Source organism: Tachyglossus aculeatus, chromosome X1 (genome assembly GCF_015852505.1).
Source record: "Tachyglossus aculeatus isolate mTacAcu1 chromosome X1, mTacAcu1.pri, whole genome shotgun sequence".
Classification (NCBI taxonomy): Eukaryota; Metazoa; Chordata; class Mammalia; order Monotremata; family Tachyglossidae; genus Tachyglossus; species Tachyglossus aculeatus.
The window spans coordinates 122,375,814-122,401,610 of record NC_052101.1 but is presented as its reverse complement, the minus strand read 5'-3'; the positions used below and the strand labels follow the sequence as shown (position 1 = coordinate 122,401,610).

The 25,797-nt window shown below is 55.5% G+C and overlaps 1 protein-coding gene across 1 annotated transcript; it reads right to left on the bottom strand.

Moving 5' to 3' along the window:
• Positions 1–10,030: 10,030 nt before the first annotated feature.
• On the bottom strand, positions 10,031–25,028 carry CILP2 (cartilage intermediate layer protein 2). Its single transcript, XM_038740733.1, is given in 9 exon segments — positions 10,031–11,947; positions 11,949–12,442; positions 13,966–14,123; positions 14,395–14,503; positions 15,361–15,675; positions 17,705–17,863; positions 19,174–19,443; positions 21,268–21,393; positions 24,968–25,028. Coding segments are annotated over 9 exon segments (3,609 nt in total).
• Positions 25,029–25,797: the final 769 nt, after the last annotated feature.

Below are 25,797 nucleotides of genomic sequence, written 5' to 3'. Positions count from 1 at the left end.
CTGTTGGGTAGGGACTGTCTTTATATGTTGCCAACTTGTACTTCCCAAGCGCTTAGTACAGTGCTCTGCACACAGTAAGCGCTCAATAAATACGATTGATTGATTCATTGATTATTTATTTTTATCCATGTCTGTCTCCCCCTCTAGACTGTAAGCTTGTTGTGGGAATGGAAATTGCGTCCCAACTTTGGCATATTGTACTCTCCCAAGAGCTTAGTGATTGATTGATTGATTGATTGATCGATGGGGCCGGGCCACAGTCTCTCTCAATCAATCAATGGTACTTATTGAGCACTTACTTTGTGCACAGCACTGTACTAAATGCTTGGGAAAGTACAGTGCAATGAAGTTGGTAGACACAATCCCTGTCTACAAGGAGCTTTCAATCCAGAGGGGGACTCAGATAGTATGATAAATTACAGATAAGGGAAAATGACAGAAAATAGGGATATGAACTTAAGTGTTGTGGGCCTGGGGGTGGGGTGAAAAAAGTGTTTAAGGGATACAGACCTATGAACTTTAGGTCTATGAACTCAGAGGGAAGGACAAAAATGGTGGGGAAACAAGGGCTTAGTTAGGGAAGGCCTTTGAGAGGTGATAGGATTTTAGTAAGGCTTTGAAGATGGGGAGGGTGGTGATCTCTGTCTCTCTTCCCCTCTCAGCTGCTTGGTTCAAAGCTGGGAGGAATTTGACCCACATGCTCAAAGACAGCACTCATCTGGAATGGGGAAAGGCGACCACATTAAATAAAGTCACAATATCTCCTGGTTTTCTAAAATCCTCACCACTGGAGCCCTGCTTTTCGACTCAGGGCCTCCTGAGCATGGGCCCAAGCACTTGGGGGCATGGATCCCTGGGTCTCAGCGACTCCCGAAAGCCCCATGTACAGCAAAGCCAATGGGCCCGTACTGATGGTGGATTGGCCAGTGGTGGGAGGAAATCACAGAACAGCCAGTCATGGTTAGAGGCCTTCCCAGACTAAGCCCCACTTTTCCTCATCTCCCATTCCCTTCTGCATCACCCTGACTTGCTCCCTTTGCTCTTACCCGCTCCCAGACCCACAGCACTTATGTACACATCTGCTATTTTATTTATTTGTGTTGATGTCTGTCTCCCCGACTCTAGACTGTAAGCCCGTTGTGGGCAGGGAATGTGACTGTTTATTGCTGTATTGTACTCTCCCAAGCACTTAGTACAGTGCTCTGCACACAGTAAGCACTCAATAAATATGATTGAATGAATGAATGGTCAGCTCCCGGAAGGGGTGGGAGGAGAAATGAAAGAAGGGAAGAGTTCGCCTGTCACAAACCCAACTTCCCCAGGAGCGGAAGTAGGGATCGCACAAAGGAGGTGGAATGTGACACAGTTGGGAGACATGCCCAAGGGCCTGGGCCAAGCCAGTAGGGGGCTAAATGGACCAGTTTAAATTTTTGATTTATACTCTCTCTCTTTGGTTTTTGTCCTGCAGCTGCTGCAGGGACGGTTTTATGAAGTGTGCTGGCAGACTGACAGAATACCTCTCATTTAAAAAACTTTGAGAGGCAGATTCTCTGGCAGGGTGAAGAAGCTTCCTCCCCAACCCCAGCCCACACTCTCCTTTGATCTGACCCACGGCAGCTGACTCACTCAGCCCAGAGAAATGCCCATCCGGCCCGTCTGGCTTTCGAAGGGAACGAAACCTCGTGCTGCAGATGAGGGGATTCACATGCATGTTGGGGTTTTGGTAGATTGGTTTTTAATATCCCGTCAATGTCGGATGTTCTGTTTGTGGAGCCAGGGCCAGGCCCGCCAATCCTAGGCTTTCCCTTTGCCCTGTGGAGTTGGTTTGGTGTGGGCTGGCAACACTGGGAGCTTCCTAACCAGATCAGTGCCAACTCCCTGGGGTCTCCTCTAGGACTTAGGGCCAGGTCCTACTCTGAATGGGTCTCCTCGGGGTGGCCCCAGGCTGAGACTTCACCCTGGACCCCAGCACTAAATCCTGCCAGTCCAACCTTCAAAACATCGCTAAAATGCACCCTTTCCTCTCCATCCAAACCACTACCATGTTAATCCAATCCAATCCTGCCTTGATTACTGTATCAGCCTCTTTGCTGACCTCCCTGCCTCCTGTCTCTCCCGACTCCAGTCCATACTTCACTCTGCTGCCTGGATCACTCTTCTACAAAAACGTTCAGACCATGTTTCCTCACTCATCAAGAAAATTCAGTGGTTGTCCATCCAGCTCCACATCAAATAGAAACTACTCACAATTGGCTTTAAAGTACTCAATCACTTTGCCCCCTCCTACCTCACCTCACTACTCTCCTACTACAACCCAACCTGCACACTTTGCTCCTCTGGTGCTGGCCTTCTCGCTGTACCTCTATCTCGTCTATCTTGCCACCGACCTCTAGCCCAAGTCCTGCCTCTGGCCTGGAATGCCCTCCCTCTTCATATCTGATAGTCAATTACTCTCCCCCTCTTCAAAACCCTTACTGAAGACACATCTACTCCAAGAGGCCTTCCCTGACTAAACCCTTCTCCTCTTCTCCCACTCCCTTCTGTCACCCTGACTTGCTCCCTTTATTCCCCACTGCCCCCCCAGGACTTATGTATATATCTCTAATTCATTTATTTATATTAATGTCTGTCTCCCTCTCTATACTGTAAGCTCATTGTGGGCAGGGAATATGTCTATTATATTGTACCCTCCCAACTGCTTAGCATAGTGCTCAGCACATAGTAAGCGCTTAATAAATACAATTGTCTGACTGACTGACTGGAGCGCAGGTCTCAAACGGGAGGCTCCCCTCCCCATCGCCTTCATCCCCGCTCCACCATTCAGAAGTCTGAATATCAGGAAGCAAAAGCCCTCACCTCCTCCCGACTCCAAGACGCCGGGGCTGGCCCACTTTTAGCCCAGTCCTGGTGAAGGAGGATCTGGACCAGGTCATGAGCAGGGTGGGGGCCCCAGAATACTGAGGCCCAGGATAACCCATAGCAATCTACATCCCATCAAAGATCATCCTAGTGCTGAACCTTTCCCCATTTTGCCAAGCTCACTTCCTAGGGAGGAACTGAAGATGGAAGAACCAGCAGAGGAGCTGATAGCTGGTAGCTCCAGTCTGGAGCAGGCAACTGAGAGAAACCTCAGCTCAGGGAAATAATCAGAAGCTTGAATGGTAGCCAAATGAGATACCTGACCCTATCTCCAAACTGTCTGAGAGTTTTCTTCCTCCATGGTGACCAGCCCCTGCCTGTGTCACCACCCCTCCCTGCCTTGCTCTCTCCAGCCTAGTGATTTACATGCCAGTTACTGAGCAGGGAGCACCCCTGCTCTCCATCCTCCACGCCCGCAGTGGCTGGCCCTGGCAGGCTCCCGGAATTTATTTCTTGGCCCCGGCGGCATCATTACAGTCTGGACCTGGAAAAAGGATTAGGGAGCTGACTGTTAAACACATCCACTCCTGCCTCCCTGTTTCCGACAACAAGAGCCAAGCCAGTTTCCCTGCCCCTGCCCCACCTTCCAACCCCCCCACCCCATACCGTGCTCTACTGCTGCCCTGCCATGCCCTCCTGATCCTCCTGAGGACTGCCTATCACCCAGGTCCTGAGAGTGTCAAGGGGGCACAGGCAGGAAGGATGGTGAGAAGCATCTCCCCAAACCCTCTGAGGACCCTGGCCTCACCCACTGTGTTTACCTCCTTGTTCTAAGTGTTCTTGCTGGACTGTAGAAATAGCTAGGGTGAGAGTAAGCAGCTCATGGGCTCCCCACTCCCTGCTACAGGCCTCTCAACAATGTCTCCCATGGCAGTTCTACCACCACACAGCAATACTCAAGTCTAAGTGTGGGATATGGTGCCCACTCTCCAGGGACCAGGCACTCCTCTCCTCACCCCTGTCACCCCCGCCCCATGCATCTCTACCAGCCCCTAGTCCCCCGCCCCTTCCTCTCAGCAGAAAGTGACTGACTGGAGCTGCCCATGCTCTCTCCTTAGCTGATGCAATCAGTCTTGGTCTCCCCGCTGCCCCCCCCAACACACACACAGACACACTTATCGCCCTCTTTCCCCTCAAGAGAGGCTTGGTTACGCGGGGCTCAGGGAACATTGGCTGAGACCCAAATTTAGCTCTCAGGCCCTATTCAAATTACCACCCAATTAAGACTGGATCGATTATGCTACTGCAATTAAATCTGGCCCAATTAAGCTACTTCAATTCCACTCCTCCACTCTTCTCTTATTTCCTCCTGGGTGGCAGCCATTAACCCATTGGCACCTGGGCTGACTGGAGATACCTAGACTGGCATTCCTCACCAAGTTGGTTGCGTCCCACCACCTTCTACCTCCGTCCTGCCTCAGTCCAAAAGCCCCAGTTGGAGTAGGCAGAGTAACTGAGAGGAAGGAAAATGTCAGCATGGAATTAATGGGACAGGACGGTTGGAATACCCGCATTCTCTTCCCAGCAGCCTGGTTCCTTAATGGATCCCGACGTCTCCATCCCTGCCTTTCCAACAGCGTCAGGGTGTGTCCCTGCCCCACCGTGGGAGCTCAGGGAAGGGTCGGCTCTCTAATTTGTCCTGAGGAATGATTGGAGGGAGAGAGGCCAGGGAAAAGTGGGGTTGGCAGGGAGGGTGAGGGCGGCGGGGGGGGGGGGGGGGGGGAAGGGAGGAAGCTCAGGCAGGCCTCCACCAGCATCTCAAGGTGTTTGCCCTTCCATGATGTAGGAAATGGAGTCCAAGGTTTTACCTGCCTGTTAGAGCAAGGTAGTCCCTGGTGTTTGTATGCATGTGTTCATGCACAACCACACACACACACACACACACACACACACACACACACACACACACACACACACACACTCTTCCCGCTCAGCAATCGTGACCTGTTCTTCCCAGCTGAACCTTGGATGGGCTTTTTCACTCCCACCCCAGTCAACCCTTCCCCGCCCCCCGGCCCCTGCCACTTCCCTTCCCAGATGCTCAGCAGGTGCTGGGGCTCTGTGCCAGCTGCAGGCTCCCAGGAGGGAGAAGAGATGGTAGCAGTTCTGCTCCAGACAGCCTCTGTGCTCTGGCAGCCCATCCATTCCCCCACCCCAACTTCAATCCATCCAGCAAGGAGCTCCACTCAGCAAGACCAGGACAGTCTCCTGAACAGAGACCAAGGTAAACAGAGAAACTGAGCCTCACTACTGTATTCAGTAAGCAGCTTGCAAGTCGGAGGGAGAGTGGGTAAGCAAGAGGTTCGGCTCCCCCTGGAGCCCCATTTCCCAGTCTTTCTTCCTCTGGGCCCCACCCTCCCCAGCACCTCCTGTCATGCCCCAGTGCCTTTGCATCCTCTCCAGTCCCCTTCCCCCTTCCTCATCCTTCCCCCCTCCTTTTCAGGGCTGCCATGGAGACAGGATGCAGCAAGGTGGAACCCAAGCAGGGATTGCTCCAGGATGGGCTGGTGGAACCTAACCCAGAAGGGGCTGAGGGGTGTGGTTCTGGAGGGATGAAAGGTTAGGGCCTTGCCAGAAAACAAGCAGGGGCTGGGAGACTTCAGTCAGTCAGTCAGTCAATCATATTTATTGAGCGCTTACTGTGTGCGGAGCACTGTACTAAGCGCACTTCAGAATTGAAGGACAGAGGCCGGATACATGAATGTACGTTTGAATGACAATTGAGCTATTTGCAAATTACATACAAACATTATGCAAACCGGGGCCCACTTTAGAGGTGCTGTGCCCTGGCTTGCCCCTTCCTCTTCTTCCTCACCAACAGCAAACACCTGAGGGACTGAGTGTCTGCCCTCAGGAACCAAATGCCATGTATCTGCCTTTGGTTTGATTTCCCAGCTCAGTCTTGTGGACTCCTTCCCACTCCCTGGTTGTGAGACTGGTTCTGAGGGAACCAGGAGAGAAGGGGGCTTGGAGAACAGCTGAGATGCGAGAGGAAGGAGGAAATGGTCTGCAGCCCCAAACCTCTGCCTGCAAGCGAGTGAATGGAAACACCCACTTAGGTGTGTACTTGAATCCATATGCCCGGAACACTTTCATACTCACCCCACCTCCACAGCACTTATGTCCATATCCTTATACTAGACGGTAAGCTCCCTGTGGGCAGGGAACATGTCTATCAACCTTGTTATAGTGTCCTCTCTGCACACAGTAAATGCTCAATGAATAACATTGATTGATTGATTATACTCTGTTCCTTCCTCTATCTGCCATTTATTTTCATGCCTGTCTCCCCCATTAGACTGTGAGCAACTTGAGAGCAGGGATCATGTCTACCGACTAGTATACTCACCCGAATGTCACTGATTGATGGACAGCTGTCGATGTGCTAGCACACCTCTAAGGGGGCTCATGTGTGTCCCTATGCCTGCATATGTCCATGAGTGGTTCCAAAATTGGAGCTCCATTTTCACCTTTTAGTGATTCTGCCCCATGGGGAGCCCGGGGGGTCAGCTGGGAAGGAAGCCCCGGCCCCCACTGACGAGGCCTGACAGGTTGGAATCTCTCAGAAAAGCCATCCCCCTGGACCTTCCCATTGGCTTCCAAGTTTCAGTCTGGCTTGCTTCTGGAGGAGCCCGCTATGGGACCAGGACTCCGAGCCCAGCAGCAGCTCCAGCCCATCAGGTGAGAGAACTGGGTAGGTGGAACTGTGCAGCCCGGGGCCAGCCAAGCCTTCATCCAGAAACCACCAAGCCCGGGGAGCAAGGATAGAGGCTCCATCCCGGCAATCCAAGCTACATTACCTTCCCCCAGAAAAATGTCTGTCAGCTGAGTGCCACCTGGAGCCCGGGAACTGCCTAGGGCCAGCTGAGGCCCCTCACCGGCTTCTGCTCCCAGCCACATGGGCAGCCCTGTCCCAATACTGGCCCTGGCACCACAAGCCGGAACAGGTTTGACACTGGACCAGCACTCAGCTGCCGGCCCCCTTTACTGTTTCGAGTCCTGGCCTCTTAGCCACCACCCTCAAGCCGGGTATCATTTTCCATCCCGTCAATTTGGCAGTCGAGGGGTCAGTGTGCGACCTTGGTCCCCCAACGCCCACTCTGACCGCTTAGCCTGTGGGTGTAGGCATATCAGCCAGGTCCACAGTAAGACCCATCCACGAAGTGGGTGGAGCCGTGCCCTCCCAGCACGCCCTGAAACTCCCTGCCCCCCCGTAAAAAATAAATCAGGGGCTTCAAGAATACCTGGGAGTAGTGGGAGCCCCTAGGGACTACATGTGGATTGCTGAACCCCTCCCCCACCCTCACGACCACAGAAAGACCAGAAGGCTTGATTGTCAATGAAGCATCTTTAATGATGAGCACCTATATGATTAACATTCAGCCCCAGATCTCAAAGCACCGTATAGATAAGAATGGCAGCCCCAGGGCTGACTGAGGCTCTGAGTGACAGCCTGGACCCGGGATTCCTCAGTGTACACGTAGTCATACTGAGGAGTGGATGTGGGCCTCCCGGAGGTCATCATGTTACCTTGGCCTCCCTGGCCAGGGCAGGAAATTTGTCCAGCATCAGACTGGTCACACTCTACAGAGCATCCCGGCCCTTCCCTGTGACTCGACTCCCTCGGTAGGTCGAGCAGGGTCCAGTCTGACCTGGACTCTCCAGGTTCCAAGATCCAGATGACACTTGGAAGATCCAGCACCCGATCAACTTCCAGGAAGAATCCAGGAGGATCCTGGCATCTGCCCCTCATCCATCACCCACCCTGAGGGCTATTCTCCAGGCAAAGCACAAAACCCCCCTACTTCCGGCCTGCCACCTCCCCTACTGTGGGGTCCCTGGTGCTTTCTGCCCCATGGACAGCTGGGTGGAGGACTCAGTACAGAGAAGAGTTATAAATCCTGGGGGGCAGCGGGGGCAAAGAAAGGAATGAAGATCCTGCTAGGCAAGTCTGCAGGCATGTTGTAGCCCATGCAGTGGAGTTAGGAAAGTGGATGGATCAGGAAGAGGATGTGTGGAGAGCCAGGTGGATGATGAGAAAAAAGCGGGGTGGATTGGCGAAGGGGAGGGGCCGGGGAATAGGAGGGCAGGTCGAAGGACAGTTTAGCAGATGGATGTACTCGGCGGGGAGGGGCTTTCTCCGAGAGGGGCTCAAGGTTCCCCAACCCTCCCAGGATTTCCCCATCTCTCAGCCCTGTGGAGGGACTGGGCCCCAGTGAGAGGGAAAGGTGAGCTGGGGTTGGGCCCGGTGGAAAGGGGGGACCCTGGACCTCACCTCTTCAGCACCAAGAAGGGAGGGAGAGGGGATCTGAAGCCTGCCCCCCACCCCTCCGACCCAAAACGGCACAGACCGCACAAACGTGTCTTCCACAATAAATAATGTACAGATCGGCACAAGAGGCCAAGGCGCCTGAGCAAACGGTGTGTCCTCAAGGAAGGGTAGCGCCTCCCCTGCCCCTGACATTAGTATCCCGCCCACCCGTAATTCCACCAAAGTCAACACTTGACTCAGCAGCGCTAATCAGGCCGGGCCAGGTTTGGCAGCCGGGCTGGTCCCTGGCTCTGCTGGGTCAGGGGAGTGGCCACGGGGGCAGCGGGGGCTGCGTAGGCCTGTTTTCGCCACTTGCCCTGAAGCTGTCAGGAAGCACTGGGCCAGCACCAGGCCCTCAGGGGTTGGGGTGGGACTGGTTGGAAGAGGCAGGGTTGGATTGACCTTTCCCCCCTGCAGGTCAGCGCTGGAGTGAACCAGGGTGACCCTCCATTCCACCTTCCCCGCCCTTCTTTCTGGCACCGACTGGATAGCAGGAGATGGAGGCGGGGGAAACGGGATCAGGATTGGTAGGAAACGAATCCTCGGATTCCACCTACCAAACCCTCCCACCTCTGCCAGGGTGTTGCCTCCTTCTCAAAGGGAGTCTGCTAGTTCGCCAGCTGGCCAGTAAACCCACCTCCCCTCCCCACCCCAAGCTAGGCACGTTCCAGAGACAGGAGCTCGAGGACGGTGCCCAGATCAGAGTCCTCCCACGTCCCTCGTTTTCACTCTGCCCACAGCCTCCCGCCTCCCCCCCGCCCGCTCCCGCTCTCCCCAGCCGCTCTCCACTGCCACCTACTGGACAGATCCAGGCCTGTTTCAGAGCACACAATAAGCCCGATTACTGCTACCGCTACAAGGAGACTTCTCCCTTTAGCTCTAGTGGTTGAGGCTGTGCTTTGAACAGCACCTGACCCTTGATCCCTAACCCTGATCCTCCAGGCCAGAATTTCCTTAGAGCGACAGTGGCGTGCTCTGATTTCAACCCATTAAAGCGTTTCAAAGTCACTGTTGAACGGTGGGGGAATCGATTTCCCATCGATTCCATTCCTTTTCTCAACTGACCTCCCCCGCCCCCAGCTTGTCTTCTGGGCCTTTTCCAAACTGGACTGATGAGAATAGAATCCAAGTGGTCAGCTAGCCACATGAGCTACTCTGGCCTGGCAGATGGTGGAAGGGGGGCACTGGAGGCAGAGCGCAGGAACAGCCAAGGAAGAAAAAAGCACAGGTCTGAGACTCTGAGCAGCCCCAGGGCTGGTAGAGAGAGCAGAGCACGGGCTAGCCCACTTACCAGGCCCAGAGAGGCCACAGGGTAGGGTAGGAGCCCTGGCAGTGGGAGCTGGAGAGGAGAGGCAGGAGGAGAGGGCAGGCGTGAAGCCAAGGAGAACTGTCTCTTACTGATTCTAAAACAAAGAACCCCAAACAGAGTCAAAAAAATTTTAAGAGAGAGAGAGAGAGAGAGAGAAACCAGTTGAGGGACCAGAGTACTTCACTCTGGTGAAAAGACCTCGCCCATCTTGCCAGGGCCGGGGACTGGGTGCCCGGGAAGCTCTCAATTCCTGGTGGAGATGCTGGAGATGGGGGGGGGTCTCTGGTCCTGGCCAGGGATCGTGGAGTGTCCTGGGGGTCCTGGAGCCCCCCCCTCCCTGGGGAGAAACCAGTTTTTTTCCAAAGCAATAAGCAAGGGGCCCTGCAGGGTGGGAACGGAGAATTCAAGGAGGAGGGGAAGGGGATCCCAGGAGGTAGGGAGCAGCAGGGGGAAGTTGGGAGGGAAATGGGGTCCCCAGGCCAGGGGCCAGCTCACTGCCGGGCCCGGAGAGCTTCTACCCTCCGCCGGCCACCGGGGGTTCGGCGGGTTTGAGAGGGGAGCGGGTTCCTGAGAGCCACAGGGAAGGCCACTGCCCTGGCCGGGCCCCGTCGCTGCTCATTGCCTCCCATCTCTCTGCCGCTCATCTCGCGGCGGATCTCCGCCAGGGTATCAGCGGGTGAGGTGAGCAGACGGCGGAAGAGGCTCTGGCGCCCGGAGGGCCGCTCCTGGCAGTGGAAGGTGACGGCCGTGCCCACGTCAGCCTTCATCTCCCGCGAGAAACCGTCAGAGGTACCGTCGAAGCAGCGGCCGATGGCGATCTCCTTGGCCAGCCGGGGGTTCTGGTCGGTGACCGTGTAGATGCCATAGTTGTGGCCCAGCGGGTCGACGGGGGCCAGCATATCGAAGGCCGAGAGGTCGTCGGTGTCTGCAGGCCCGGGAGGGTGGCGGCTCAGGTACTCCCTTAGGAGGCCATTGACGGCTGTCCGGCGGCAGCTGCCCTGGGGGATGAGGGACACCAGCGTGCGGTCCACCAGGCTCTGGTCAAAGAGCATGCCGCTGCACTTGAACTCCACACAGGCGGCCGAAGTGTTGGACCGCTCTGGGTCCCGCACGCTGCGGGTGTCCCGCAGCCCGTACAGTTGGCCCCGCGTCTGGGGGTGGCTGCCCCCTACATTCCGGGACCGGACCATGTACTCCTGGGGACCCTGGATCTTGACCTTGATGAAGCAGGCCCGGAACTCCTGCGGGTTGGGCCACCAGGAGAGGTAATCCCGGCTCCAAGACGTCAGGTCTCCCTCCCGGAAGGGCACCACGTTGTACTCGAACTTGTCCGCCTCCACCCGGGAGAAACGGAAGTGGTTGGCAGAGACAGGAGCCTCCTCGCACTCGCGCAGCCCACTGTAGGGGTAGAGGGGACCATTGATCTCGTCCAGGTTGTTGGGGTTGGGCTTTGGCAGGTTGATGCGGAACCCATTTCTTTTCAAGTTCGGGTCGTCATGGTCTGTCCGCCGGTACTGCAGCTTGCCTAGGTAGGGCTGGGAAACGCCCACAGTGCTGGGGTTCGGGCGCGGGCTCGAGGCCGCCGGCTCCAGTTCCTCACCACCCAGGGCCGCCGTGACGTAGGCCGTGTAGGCATCCGCCTGCTGGCTGTCGCAGAAGGCAGGGAGGCAGGCCCCATTAGGGCCTGTGATGGCGCTGTCAAAGCGGCCCCAGGCCCGGGGGTTGGCAGAGAAGCCGGCCATGGGCTCCAGGTTGATCAGGCTGACCACCACCCCTTCCAGCTGCTCATTGGGGACGAACTTGTCATTGATGTAGGCCCGGACCTTCACGAAGCAGCGGCGGGGCTCTGGCACGTCCAGGTTGAAGAGACGCCGCTCCCGGATCTCCAGGTTACCGACCAAGAAGGTCCGCTCCTCCCGCTTGCCCCGGGCCCGCGGGGCCTGGCGGAAGTCACTCTCCTCTTCCCAGAAGCCCGTCTCGGGGTTCAGGGACCAGAGCTTCATCGTCTGGGCGTGCTCCGGCATCTGGATCTGTCCCGCGTCCACGCGGACCTCCACCCGGCCGGTCTGCAGGACCTCGTTGGAGCCCTCGGCCCGCAGGTCCACCGAGAACATGCCGTAGGTCCTGAGTGGCGCGGCCTCTCCGTCGGCATCGACAAAGCTCAGGTCGCTGGAGGCGGCAGCGGCCGTGAGGAGGTCGCGGGGGTCCAGGAAGGTGAGGCTGGCCCGCACCGGTCCCCGGTACACCTCCCCGTTAGCCCGGCGGAAGGAGAGGGGAGGGATCACCACCTCGCCCATGAGCTCGGCCCCCTCCACCTCCCCAAGTGGGATCCTGTTAAGCTGGGTGGCATCTAGGGTCACGGGCGCCTTCTTCCTCATGACCTTGACCTCCTGGTATACAGCGCCCCCCCCGCTGGTCGAAGGGGAAGACCTTGACCGTGTCCACAAACCTCTGCAGCGGATCGATGAACTGGACCACCAGCCGCTCTGTGTCTGGGGGCACCTCGATGGTGAAGGTCCCCTGGTAGCCAGTGAAGCCGATCTTCTCTTTCCCCAGGAAGACCTGGGCGAAACGCAGGGGCTCCCCTGTGTCCGCCGCCGTCACCCGCCCACGGACGAGGATTTTGGGCACTGGGCACTTCTCACAACCACACTCGACCACTGCCTTGATGGGCAAGACATAGCCGGGGCACTGGATCTCCCGCAGCTCCATGCGGCGCACTGCGCAGCAGCGGTCAGAGCTATCCCGGCACTGTGGGCTGGACTCTTGCTTTCCGGGACACTTGCTGTCCGGGCAGCGGCCCACGTTGTAGTAGTGGGAGCCCGTGGCAGCTTGCGGACAGTCCTTGGGCAACTTGATGAGGTGCTCTTGGGGCCGGGGGTCACAGGCAGGTTGTCCTTTGCCTGGGAAAGAAATCTGGAATGAAGAGGGACTGTGAAATCCCCACACCACCTCCCCCATAGCCCCTCGACAACCCCGAACCCTAGACCAGTCAGGAACCCGCTAACGATCCATCGAGAAGCAGCATGGTGTAGTGGATAGAGCAAGAGCCTGGGAGTCAGAAGGTCATGGGTTCTAATCCCCGCCTCTACCACTTGTCTGCTGTGTGACCTTGGGCAAGTAACTTCACTTCTCTGTGCCTTAGTTACCTCATCTGTAAAATGGGGATTGAGATTATGAGCCCCACGTGGGACAAGGGACTGTGTCCAACCCAATTTGCTAGTATCCTTTTCAGCACTTAGTAAAGTGCCTGGCACATAGTAAGCGCTTAACAAATACCATTATTCTTCTTATTATTATCATTATTATTATTATTCCCCACAGACTACTACAAACCAAAGGGCCAGGCCCGTCCATCACTGACAATCAATGCATTGAACCTGCCCTAAGCCATAACCCTACGATAACCTAAGACTACTAGAAGTCTGTTTGGATGCAAGTCCAATCCTGGATCACCCCCCACCAGTTCATCTGACCCAGTGTTTGGTCCTCCTGGCAACTGGATGCTGGGGGAAACTGGGTGCCCGTTGCCCTCCTGAACACCATCCCCAGCTTGTGGTTAGCTCCAACAGGGGTCTTCTCATCCTGGTGTGTTGAGAGTGGCTGGGCAGAAATTCTGGGTTGGCCCTGGCCACCCATTCTGTGGCCCTGATCTGATCTTCAGCCCAAGAGTGCACTGCCCAATGAAAGCCCAACTTGCATTATTCTCTCTCAAGCACTTTGTACCCAAGGGCCAGGGACCGTGTCTAATTACTGCCAATGTATTCTTTCCCGGCACTTAGAGTGGTGCTCTGTACACAGTGAGCACTTAATAACAATTATTACTACTACTACTACAGTGTTCTGCACACAGTGAGCGCTCGATAAATAGCACTCGTCGACTGCTTGATTAACTTGCCTCTCCTGCTTTCTGCGCCACTGTCCTTTGGGACGAGGTGGGGACACCATCAGGCTTGTGAAGCCCAGAGCTCCTCCCCTTCGATTTAATTTTTAATTGGGCATTTTTTTAAGCACTTACTATGTGCCAAGCACTGTACTGAACCCTGGGGAGAGAGATGAGATCATTGTCAGACACAGTCCCTGTCCGACATGGGACTCACCATCTAAACGGGACGAGAACAGGTATTTGAACCCCCATTTGATAGATGAGGAAGATCAGTGACTGGCCCGAGGTCACATTCACTCATTCATTCATTCAATTGTACTTATTGAGCTCTTACCGTATGCAGAGAACTGTACCAAGTGCTTGGAAAAATACAGTGCAACAATAAACAGTGACAATCCCTGCCCACAGTGAGCTCACAGACAGGCAAGTGGCAGAGCTGGGGTGAGAAGCCAGGTCCTAGGACTCGCAGGCCCGGGATCTTGCCACTAGATCACACTGCTTCCACGCCCTGTGGGAGGGGCAGACTGGGGAGGCACTCACCTACAACAGTCAGGAAAGCGTCTGAGGACCGGATGGCCCCAGCATCACTGCTGGCCTTGCAGTGGTACGTGCCAGCCTGTTGAGGCTCCAGGTCCCTCAGGATCAGGCTGCTGTCATACTTGTGGGCAGCCCTGTCCAGGAGGCTCCCGTTGTGGTACCTGTGCGGGTCAGGAGGAGGCCAGGTTAGCAGTGGGGGAGCAGCCCCTTCCGGGGCCGGCCTGTTTTCCCCACATCCCAGCCCAACTCTGACAATGTTGGTCTGTCTCCAGTCACCTGAGCAATAGGCACTCGATGCCTACTCGCCCTGGGCAGGAAACAACTATTCCAGGGGGCTGATGGCATCCATTTTCCTACCAGGGTTCCCTCAACATGGGAGGTCCGGCTGGTGAGAAATGCATGTGGGCTGGTCCTTATCTGCAAGCTGCTCACCAATAATATTTTTTGGGAACGGGGGTGCCCAGGGCTTTGCAGCAGAGAGTCACATGCTGACCGGCCTCTCGCACCTTGGACTCGGGGTGCTTCACGAGATAGGGCCTCTCTGCAGGGGGAGAAGAGCAGCGGGATCAGCGGAATAAAGGCAAACCCTCCCCATCCCTCCTTCTCCCCTCAGCCCCCCACGCCCCCGGTTTCCGCCACGTACTGGGTGTGTGTCCACAGTGTAGCCCGATTTTGGCCAGGCCCCATTTTAGATGGGCCACCTGAGTGGGCGCAGATTCTCCCTCTGGTGTAGTCCGGCAGAAAGTACCTCCTCTCAGCCCACCGCCCCCTCCCCATGGTTCAGTTCATGGGAGGAGAGGGAGATGTTGGGGAGAGGGAGAGGGAGAGGAAACCCATTCCCTAGTGGAAATCCGTCCCCCAGCAGCTCTGTGGGACCCGCAAAGGCAGGTGCTAGATGGGGAGAAGCTTGCTGAGAGAACTGAAGTGGGGAGTGCAGCTGACCGCAGGCTATTGCTTGTCCTCAGTCAGTTACAGTTTTGGGTGACTATCCACCGTGGTTAGAGTCAGCTTGATTCTGAGCACTGGAGGGGGACAGAAGAGGGTGAAGACACGATCCCTGCCCTCAAAGAGCTTGGCAGGGTAACAGGGGAGACAAAACAGAACCAGAGAGCCTGATCCAGGAACAAGCGACAGAGCAAAGAGACAGAAAAAGAAATCTCCAAATGCAAACAGAAACATAGAAATGTAAATTAATGAGGTGGCCAAAAATGCTGAGTGGCTTGAACTGGAGGGGTAGGAGGTGGAGGGTCTCTGGGAGGGCTTCCTGGAGAAGGTGGGCTTTTAGGCATCTTTGAAAGGCAGAAGGAATGTGGTTTGGCGATTGACTGATTGATTGATATGGAGGAGGGCGGTCAAGGCTCCAGCATTGGCAAGATCATCTAGAGAAGAGTCCCTTACCTACTCTCCGGAGGATGACCTTCACAGAAGCCACAGTGGAGCCATTGGAGACGATCTGGGCAGTGCCCGGAGAAAAGCCCTCCAGCTGCACACTGATGTTGGCCCGGCTGTCGGAACAGACCCCCGACACACGGAAACTTCCCCGGTGGTCGCTCGTGGCCAGGACAGCCCGGGGACGCCCCTTCAGGGTCACCCGGGCTTCAGGCAGAGCCACACCTGCTGGAGTGAGGATGGTCCCCAGGATGGTGTGTCCCTCACAGACACAAGTGCTGCAGTCTTCGCTGGGCACCCCTGTGGCACATCTCAGCTGGCACCCTGGAACAGGGAGAGAGGTCACCCTTCAACCTGCCCTCCTGGTGCCCCAGAAAAGGGGAGAGACCTCCAGCAAGGGAACCCCAAAAATCTCCCATTGGGGGACCAGGGCTCCCCATGATGCTAAGAGAATGGCCCCCCACCTCAGGCCCAAACTGCTTTGGGAATAGCAGTTGCGGGTGTTAGGTGAAGACACAGGCTAGTAAGCTGGCAAAAAAGGCCACTGATCTAGTAGCCAAGAAATCCTGCAGGTGAGAGACCAATCTTCCTCTGACCGCCGCTTCGGCCCTCCGGACAATAGTGGCTCTCACCTGCCCCAGGGTTACAGGTGCCTGCTTTCTCCCTGCCAGTTCCCCGGCCCCCAGCCCCTGCCCTCTGGGGTTTGAGTTGGAGCCCGTGCTGGGTGGGGTTCACCAGGGAGGGGTGGTTGGGTGGCTCGAACCTCTCCCCCACCCCCCACACCATTCCTTTTCCTTCATCCCCACCGCCCTCCACCCTCCGCCTTCCCAATCCTTGCCATTGCCGCTGCTCTAATAAAATGGAAAATTCCACTGGAAACTCTTCCCAGCACACAGCAAACGCCTCAGAACCAACACAGGGGAGTTGTGCTCCTTGGCCACAGCAGAGGCCAAGTTTGTGAGTCAATGAACCCAGAGGAAGCCAAAGCAGGGAAAGGGGTGGGGAGAAAGGGGAATGGGGGAAAGCAGCTACCATATTGGTCTGAATATAAGTCCACTTTTTTTGCACACCCCACCCCGCTTAAAACAACAACAAAAAAGCCATCTTTCAACTTCCTTACTTTGTGGCAGAGAGGAGGAAAAGGAAGGGAAGAGGGGAACCAGGGAAACGAAAAGGAAACAACACCAGGATGGATCAGACAGACGGAGAGATGGATCAGGACCAGACAGTGGCCCACCTGGGGCGTGTAGGAGCCACATGCTGGGCCAAGGGGCTCGCAGAAGTTCCTTTTCTAACTCTGTGCCACTCGTGGCTCAGTGGAAAGAGTACGGGCTTTGGAGTCAGAGGTCATGGGTTCAAATCCCTGCTCCGCCAATTGTCAGCTGTGTGACTTTGGGCAAGTCACTTCACTTCTCTGTGCCTCAGTTCCCTCATCTGTAAAATGGGGATGAAGACTGTGGCCCCCCGTGGGACAACCTGATCACCATGTAACCTCCCCAGTGCTTAGAACAGTGCTTTGCACATAGTAAGCACTTAACAAGTACCATCATTATTATTATTATTATTATTATTACTGTGCCAAAGAGCTTCTCAGAGTCACTTAACTTCTCTGTGCCTCAGTTTCTTCAACTGCAAAATGGGGATTCAATGCCTGTACTCCCTCCTTCCTAAACCATGAGCCCCATGTGGGACGGGGACTGAATCCAGCCTGAATAACTTGTATCTACTCCAGCACTTCGAAGAGTGCTTGACACATAGTAAGTAGGAAGAGGGGAACTTCTACTCCTCCTCAAACTGCCTCTCCCTCTCAAATGCTTTACACGCACACACATTCCAGTCCAACTGGCTGTGAGGGGTCCCCAGTCTGGTCCGGCACCCAGCCACCAGAATCCTTAGTCCAACCCTGGGAGGGGGAGATGTGATGGACACTCTCACTGAAAATATCCCCTCCCTGTGGTGAGAGAAGAATGGATAGAAAACGATGCTGAAAGAAAAATTCCAGGCCCCCCGCCCCCAACCTGACCCCCAGACTGCTGTTCACCCCTCCAGCTGGGCAAGTTCCCGAGATGCCAAGTCTCTGGGAGGGGCTTCGGGGAAGTTGGTGCCATTCTTTGTGATCTCACTAGGGGGTAACATTAGCGGCAGTAGGGCAGAAGTGCTACTGTTCCCCACGGGTCACAGGGCAAATGATCCAATTGCCTCTGAGTTGACCTAAACTCGCAGGTCCTCCAGGAAGGAAGGGACCCCCAGGCATCCTTCTCTCCCACTGACTTTACCCCCAGATCCTGGACTGTTGAAGCTTCACGGGTTCCCCTGGCCTGTTCCTGGGCCCCCAACCCTGTTATGGCCCTACCTGAGCAGGGTCTCTGGATGCACTTCTGCGCCTCCGTGGGGTGTCCGACACAAGCCGACTTCTTGTTAGATATACTGCAGGTCCGGCGGCGAAGGCGACGGCCTCCCCCGCAGCTCTTCGAACAGGGGCCCCAGGCCCCCCACTCACTCCAGGTGGCTTCTGGGAAGAGAAAGAAACAGAGCTGAGTTAAGATTGGAAGCAGCAACCTGATCCATTGCCCTCTGGTGGCAAGGCCGACAGGGGAATGAAGCTTTGCTTTACCAGACTGGAGGCAGGAGGCTGGACCAAATGACCTCTTGAGGGTCACTGCAACACTAGATTTCTCTGGTTGCACTAGTGGCCCATCTGCCAGGTATCCCCTAAAGACACTGTCATTGTCCCTGATGGACAGACCCTCATTCAAAAGGAAGGAGGGAAATTTGCGAGCTATCTGTTTAAAGCAGCTAACCCTGCCCACCTAAAACCCTCCAGCTCCTACTGAGCCAACTCTGAGAAACCTGCTGAGGCCCTCGGACTGGACTGCCATCCCAGAAGGGGTGGGGGTGGTCCATGGGCCCAGGGGCTGTAGTTGGCAGGGGTGCCTGGCTGCCACCCATGTCTGAACTAGGGCCGGGGCAGGTGGGGCCTCTCACCTGGGCAGGGGCCAGCAGCGCACTCCCGCCGCTCGGTGGCCGGGCCCACACACTTGGGCAGCTGCAGGAGCCAGGGCGGCTGGGTATTCAGGCAGCTCCGCTGACGGGCCTGCGTCCCGCTGCCTCCGCAGGCTGTCTGGGAACAGGGACTCCAGGCCGACCAAGCCGACCAGTACATTTGTTCTGAGAAGTCCAGCAAGACCACATGACTTTAATGGCAGGAGAGTTGGGGGGCCCCCGGACCCCGAGCTCCCAAGCCCTCCTCTTTACTCCCAGGTTCCAATGAGCTGATGAGGGTCCGGTCGGGAAACTGAGGCATGTGAGGACAAGTTTCTCCAGGGGCACCTCTGGGAGCTCAGAGTCAGGTGCTCTGATTCTTTTGCCTTTCATTTAAAGAGAAGGATAGAGAACTCTCTTGCCTAGACCAGATGAGCCCTTCCAGCCCAGGGATCTTTTTTTTTTTTTGGCATGCAGTCCTGCTTGGAGGCAGGGGTGTATCCCAGATGACCTCTGGAAGTCCCTTCCAGCCCTAGGAGGTTGTTATTACTGTCAGGTTCCCTGCAGGGGATTGTGGAGCTGGGGGGATGCCCATAAGGTGTGGGATGTGGTAAGCCCGGTCCTGTGTGGCATAAATCCTGACCCAGCAGTTTCAGGGACAAAAGGGGAAACCCTGCTGGGCAGAGGAAGACCAGGTGAGGCATTCTGGGTAACGATCAATCACCCTCCCAAGAGGTCTTCGTAGGAGAGGTCTGGAGGGAGAGGGGCTAGAGACAGAGGGGCAGCCCAGCAGCTGGAGGAAGGGACTGAGGACCCCAGTGCCCACCCTCCGGCACTCACCCAGTGGGCACTTGAAGCGGATGTGGTAGTTGGAGCAAGTCTTGCCCTCGGCCTGCTCCTGGTTGAGACACCAGAAGCCCTTGCTGGGGCTGGAGTGGACCCGCTCACCCACGTCCCAGGGGAGCTCCCATTCAGTAGTTCGGGCCTCCAGCGCCAGGGGCCGTGGGCACACACGCTCGCGGTAATAGAAGCGGATGGCCTCCAGGCTCTCGAAGTCGCCCTCGCCCCCTGGGTGATCCACATTGAACCAGGAGGTCCACTCTGTGGCATCTAGACAGAGAGGAGGGGAGGAAACTGAAGTCACTTGGAGGCAAAAGTGGGAGAGGTGGGGCTGGCTCTGTACCTTCCCATCATCCTCTGGATCAAGCACACACTGCCTCTAACTTCCAGAAGGGTTCACCAGGGGACCCCACCTGGCCTCTTCACCCTCCTCTCCTGCCCTCCCCAGCCTATCCACTCCGCACCAGCATAGCTGACCCGCTAATGGCCCTTCCACACAATCGCTGCCCACATCCTCCCTCTGGCCTGGCACTCCCTCCCCTTCATATCCGACAGACCACCACTCTCTCCGCCTTCAAAGGCTTATTAAAATCACATCTCCAAGAAGCCTTCCCTGATTAACCCCTCATTTCCCCTACTTCCTCACCCTGCACTTTGGTGTGTGCCCTTAATTCAGCCCACCCTCATCCCCAAAGCACCTATGTCCTTATCCATAATTTATTTTCATGTCTGTCTTCCCATCTAGACTGTAACCTCCTTGTGGGTAGGGAACGTGCTTACCAACTCTGTTGTACCGTACTCTCCCAAGCGCCTAGTACAGTGCTCTGCACTTAGTAAGCACTCAATAAATACCACTGATTGATTAATTGATTGATTTGGGGAGTGGGTTCAGATTGAAAAACTACTCAGGAGTAGAAATCAGATTCATTTGGGTAAAACTCTCAAAATTTAAAACCTAGAGTTCATTACTTGGGTCCAGGGCTTTGCCCCCAGGAGCATTCAGTAAAGATGTGTTGGCTGTTGGGTGGGCAGGAAGCTGTGCTGGTCAGGCAGAGCCTGAGTTTTCTGTAAATGGTATTTATTAAGAGCTCTATGTATCAAACACTGTTTAAGGCACTGGGGCAGATACCAGTTAATCGGGCCATATAAGCCCCCCTTTCCTCTTTTCTGCATCACCCTGACTTGCTCCCAGCCCCACAGCATTTATGTACATATCTGTAATTTATTTATTTATATTAATGTCTGTCTCCCCCTCTAGACTGTAAGCTCGTTGTGGGCAGGGAATGAGTCTATTTATTGTTACAGTGTGCTCTCCCAAGCGCTTAGTACAGTGCTTTGCACACAGTAAGTGCTCAATAAATAAGATTGAATGAATGAATGAATGAACTGCCTGTCCCACATGGGGCTCATAGCAGTGCTTGGCACATAGTAAGCGCTTAACAAAAACCATCATTATTATTAAGAGATAGAACATGTATTGAATACCCATTGTGCCATTGAGAAAACTGAGGCACAGAGAAGTTAAGTGACTTGCCCAAGGTCACACAGCAGGTGAGTGGGGGATCTGGGATTAGAACCCAGGTCCCCTGGATCCCAGGCCCATGCTTTATCCACTAGGCCCCGATTGTGGGACACAACTGAGAGAAGTCACCCGCTGTCTAGGCACCTTGAGTTTGATTCCCACACACCCCAGTCTTGGCTCAATATTACTATCCTTACCTCCTCCTTCCCCAGGCCCCATTTCCCATCCTCACTCTCTTGGGTAAAAAGTTGAGTGAACCAATACTAATTGCTTACATCCACTTCAGCCCCGGCCCACCCCGGCCCAGCGGTGGGGAGGAGTGAGGTCCAGCAGGACCCTCTGGGCTTGAGAGGAGCCAGTGACAGGGAATTCCCTAGCTTTCAGTGTGTGTTGGCCCCTGTCCCACAAATGCCCAGAATGAAAGGAAAACAGCTATCTTTGGAGAGAGTCTCTGCCCCTGGGGCACGCAGCACGGCCTCTAGGCCAATGCTTCGCTGTGAGTGGATAGTTGAGTGCTCCACCTCTTAGTGATTCTGACTGTTGTCTAGCCCATGGCCAGTTGTGAGTCTCACCTTCCCGGTCTGTGTCCAGAGCTGATGTTGGTCTCCCCTTCTTCCAGTGTCTCCCCACCTGGCTGAGCTTGTACCCTCTGGGTTCCTCCTTCTGAGATTCTGGGTGGGGCAGAGGGGTATTATGGGCTAATGAAGGAAGGGAACAAGGAAAAGGGATAAAGGGTGGAGGGGGGAGTAAACGTATTTCGCAGGAAACACTTCTGAAGGTTCATTTCTCCATCACCCTCAGCCTTTCCTCTCCATTGACACAGGACATTAGCTGCTGCCATCCTGTGACTGATCTGAAGAGAGAGGGATACAGCAGGTGGCATTGCCCAGAACAGTGGCTCAGCGAACATCTGAGTGGGTTCTATGGCTTCCCCTTCACATTCCCCCCATCAACCCCTCCCATTCTATCTGAAACATCAGATTCTGGATTCCTGCTCAAAGCCCCAGCCTTGGTCTTGGTATTGGTTCTAGGACAGAAAGGAAGGATAAGGGGTCTTGAGCCTGGTCTGTTTATTACATCGACAAGGGCTTCATAGAGCAATTATGGCTCAGGGATGAAAGCAAAGCTTTTTCATAACAGAGGACATCATAGTGAAAGAATTCGGAAGCCAGAAATAGAGGCCATGTTGGAAACGTGACCGCAGCATGTCCAAGGAGGGGGAGATATCTCCAGAGTTGTGCCTAGGTCTTCCTGCATCCAGGATTGAACTGTGTTCCCTAGCCCCTCCCCATCCTAGTGAGGGAGACTCAACCTTCATCCAAACTCTCCCCAGGCAACAGTAGTCCCACTCTGTTAAAATGCTTTCAAATGGGGTTCCCCCTTCCCTGGGCTCTTCAGCTTTGGCAGATGCCACATCCGCCACACCCTTGGCCTGGATCAAGGGGTGTCGCTCCCCCCCACCACACACACTTCCTCCCACTCCCTGTTCTTCTGAGAACTTCTCAGAGAGAGGAGTAGTTTAGTTCTTAGATGAGAGGATCAGAGTGTCGATTGTCAGTCCCCTACCCCCACCCAGCCACCACCACCCCCCGGGGGCAGGGCAGAAAGGGATCCTCAATTGTTTTTATTTATGTTGCAGCTCCAGGAAGTGAGACAGTTAGCCCCTTCCTGGCTGGCATCTTATAATAGAGATGTGCTGAAGGGGTGGGTGATCCCAAGAGGGTGGGGGAACAGGGGGTTGGCGGCATTTGGGAGAACTATGTGGCATAGTGTGGGAAGGAGAGATTGAATGAATGAATGAATGAATGAATGAATGAATGAATGAATGCAAGTCTGATTTCCTTTGGCCCCACTAACCCCAGGGGTTGTCTCAATAAAGGGGAGACTCAATGAGCGGGAATGGGTCCGGGGAAGAGAGCAGTTAGGGAGAAGGAAAAAAAAGGGCCACATCAGCTAACTCCAGTGTCCTTAACCGAGAAGCCATTTGTCACCCCAACCCAGCCCCCTAGCACTCACCCATCCCTGTCCCCCTCCCCCACCTCCACCCACTCCCAGCTGTTCCCTGAGAGGGAGGATTTCCTGATTCAAGGCAAAGGGGGTGGGGATAGATGTTATGTGCCAAGGGACTGCCCAGCTCCATCTTTACCCCTGGGTCTCAAGGGACCTAGGACCAGGATCCCAACTAGCCCTAGCACCTGCAGATGTCCCTGTCCCTCCCTCTTGTGACCCTCTGGCACTACATGTTTCCTCTGAACAAAAAGCACCAATGGACCCCAGTTTCCGGGGGCATATGGGTCCCTGGGACCACCAAAGGGGTGGAAATGGAATGTGTCTTCACCAGCTCCTGGGTGGTGCTAGGAGATACAGCCCCATCTGCGTTTCCAAAGAAAAGTTCAGCAAAGGTGATTTGGAAGGGCCCCCCCCCACCCCCAGGCAAGAAAATCAAGGACCTTCCGAGGGTCTCTGCCTCCACAGGGGCAGCCTTGGGGGCAATGATTGTAAAATTCACGGGAAGGTTATAAAAATTCATTTCCTGGGGCTCCATCATCCCTAAGGCTACCATTTTCTCCATTCAGAGAGGGGATCCACATCCACTCAAGAGCTCAGAAAGCCCTCCTCCTTGTTGAGCCAACTCCCCCCACCACACACACACACACACACACACACACACATACTGACAAACACAACCCAAGTCCTACCTCTCAGCCTCTTTCAGGGCATCAGCTAACTCCAAACACACCTCCCTTTGCTCCTTTTGGAGAGTCATATCAGAAGTAAGGACATCTACTGACCGTTCGATGAGTGTGATGCAGTTCCCCGAACTCTTGGGCAAGTACAACTGACAAAAATGTCACGTTCCCTGCCCACTAGAAGCTTACATTCTAGACAGACATAAAATACATGGTACTTCCAAATGAAGTAATCAATATCAATCGGAGCCCGCAACGCCTCTAGGGAAAGAGTTTTGCAGACAACGGCAGTGACTGGGCGATGCCGAGCTGCGGAGAAGGGAGAGGGGCACGTCATTCTCTTCTGGGGGTTTTCTTCTTGTTCTCCTCCCAGGGGAGACGGCGGAGGAGCTGCCCCCTTTCCCGGCCTGGAGGTTAGGGACCCCAACGCCTCAGGAAAGAGCGAGGCTCTCCCCACTATCCCGCACAACCACCCGCCTCCGGCTCCAGGTCCCGGTCAGAGGAACTGGGGGTCAGGCTCCCCTCTGCGGAAATGTTGGGAACCCCCCTTTCCCCAGAGTCTAGGCACCCTCTCTCCCTCCCTACCCCTCTCTCTAACGCCGCCGGCTGCCGGACCTATGCGGTGGGCTACAATAAAGGGACCTTCTCCCTCTCCCAGAGCCCCAGACCCCCCAATCTACTAGGAGACCCCGGCCCCTATTCCGCAGCGCAGACGTCTCGGCCTCCGACGGCCCCGTGAGCACCCTCGGTCCGCCCCGTGGGGAGACCGAAGAGCAGCCGTGGGGCAGAGGGGGGCTGAACGGGGCGGAAGGCAACGCCCCCCCCCTCCACCTCCGAGCTCTGCTCGCATCTGCTGGTCTCCCCCCACCGCCCCGCCGCTTCCCGCTCTTGGCGCATCCTCCAGCGTTGTCTCCCCGCCGGGTCCTCAAGCGTGGCCTAGGAGAGAGATCCCCGGGCCTGGGAATCAGAGGGACCTGGGGTCTAATCCCTGCTCTGCCAAGTGCTTGCTGTGTGACCTTGGGCAAGTCCCTTCACTTCTCTGTGCCTGTTTCCTCAACTGTAAAATGAAGATACCTGTTCTCCCTCTTACTTTGACTGTGAGCCCCATGCGGAACAGGGACTGTGTCTGACCTCATTAACTTGTACCTACCCCAGCTTTTAGAACGGTGTTTGACTCACAGTAATCGCTGAACAAATACCACAAGAAAGTATCCCCGTTTCCAGCCTCTCTTTTCCTCCGTGACAAGGCTCTGAAACGGGGTGATCCGGGCCGCGGTGTCGGAGGGTGAATGAAGAGGGGAGCCTTAGCCGACCTCACTTACCGCGCTCCCTCCTCCCCTCCCAGGGCTTTTTTTTTTCCGGAACACTGGCCTGAAAACCCACGAGTAGCGCGAGGAGAGAGGACGGACGAAGAACGCGCCGCTTCCAGAAAGCCCTGCGCTTGGGGGATACACCGCGTGGGAGTTGCGCGGAAGGCGTTCGTTTAAAAAAAAAAAGAAAAGAAAAAAGTGAGGCTCCAGGCTGAGTGGGCCGTCGGGGGTTGCCAGATGGGGAGGGAGGAGGCTTCCTCGCTGTGCCTTACCTCTGGCCGCAGCGAGGTGGGAGAAGATGCAGAGGAGCAGGATTCGGGTTAAATCGCGCATGGTCTCTCTCGGGACGGGGAGCGGTGCCGGGGCACAGGCTCCTGTGGAGGGAGGGTGGGCGGTGCGCGGTGCGAGGGTAGAGGGGGCCGTCCCGTCCCGTCCCGTCCCGTCGGAAGCGACTGCTGTGCGGCCCAGAGTAATTGGCCGCAACGGGCGCTCTGCGCGCTTAGCCCGCTATTTATGCACGTCCCCCTGAGCCTTGGTTTCTGGTGTGCGCGGAGCCGGCTCGCCCGCTTTTCCACGAGAAATAGGAGACTCGAATGGAGGGTTTGTCCGTGCGCCACCGCTTGGAAGCAGGTCAAGGAAAAGAGCCGCCGAGTTTGGGGGTTTTGGGGTTTGTGGGTTTTTTCCTTCTTCCCACTTGTTCACTCCCTCTTCCTCCTCCCCCACCCTCTTCTCTCCTTCATTAGGCAAACAGAAGCTTCTTTTCTTTTTTTTCCCCCTGCAAAGTTGCTAAATTTGGAAACAGGGATGAGAAGGAAAAAAAAAATCCCATATTATGACCTAATCCCTCCTGCTACCCAGGGGCGGGATGGGGATGGAATTCTCTGGGACTGGAAGAGCTACTTGATTGAGCTGCCCCTTGGGATCCCCTATCCCCCCCTTCTCCCCAAACACACACACACACACACACACACACACACATACACTCTGGCGACGGGAGCCCTTCACCTATTCTCCGAAGGTCTTGTCTTTTTCTTCCCACCCAACCTCTCCCAGACCTCCTTAGTACAGTGCTCTGCACGGAGTAAGCGCTCAATTTATATAT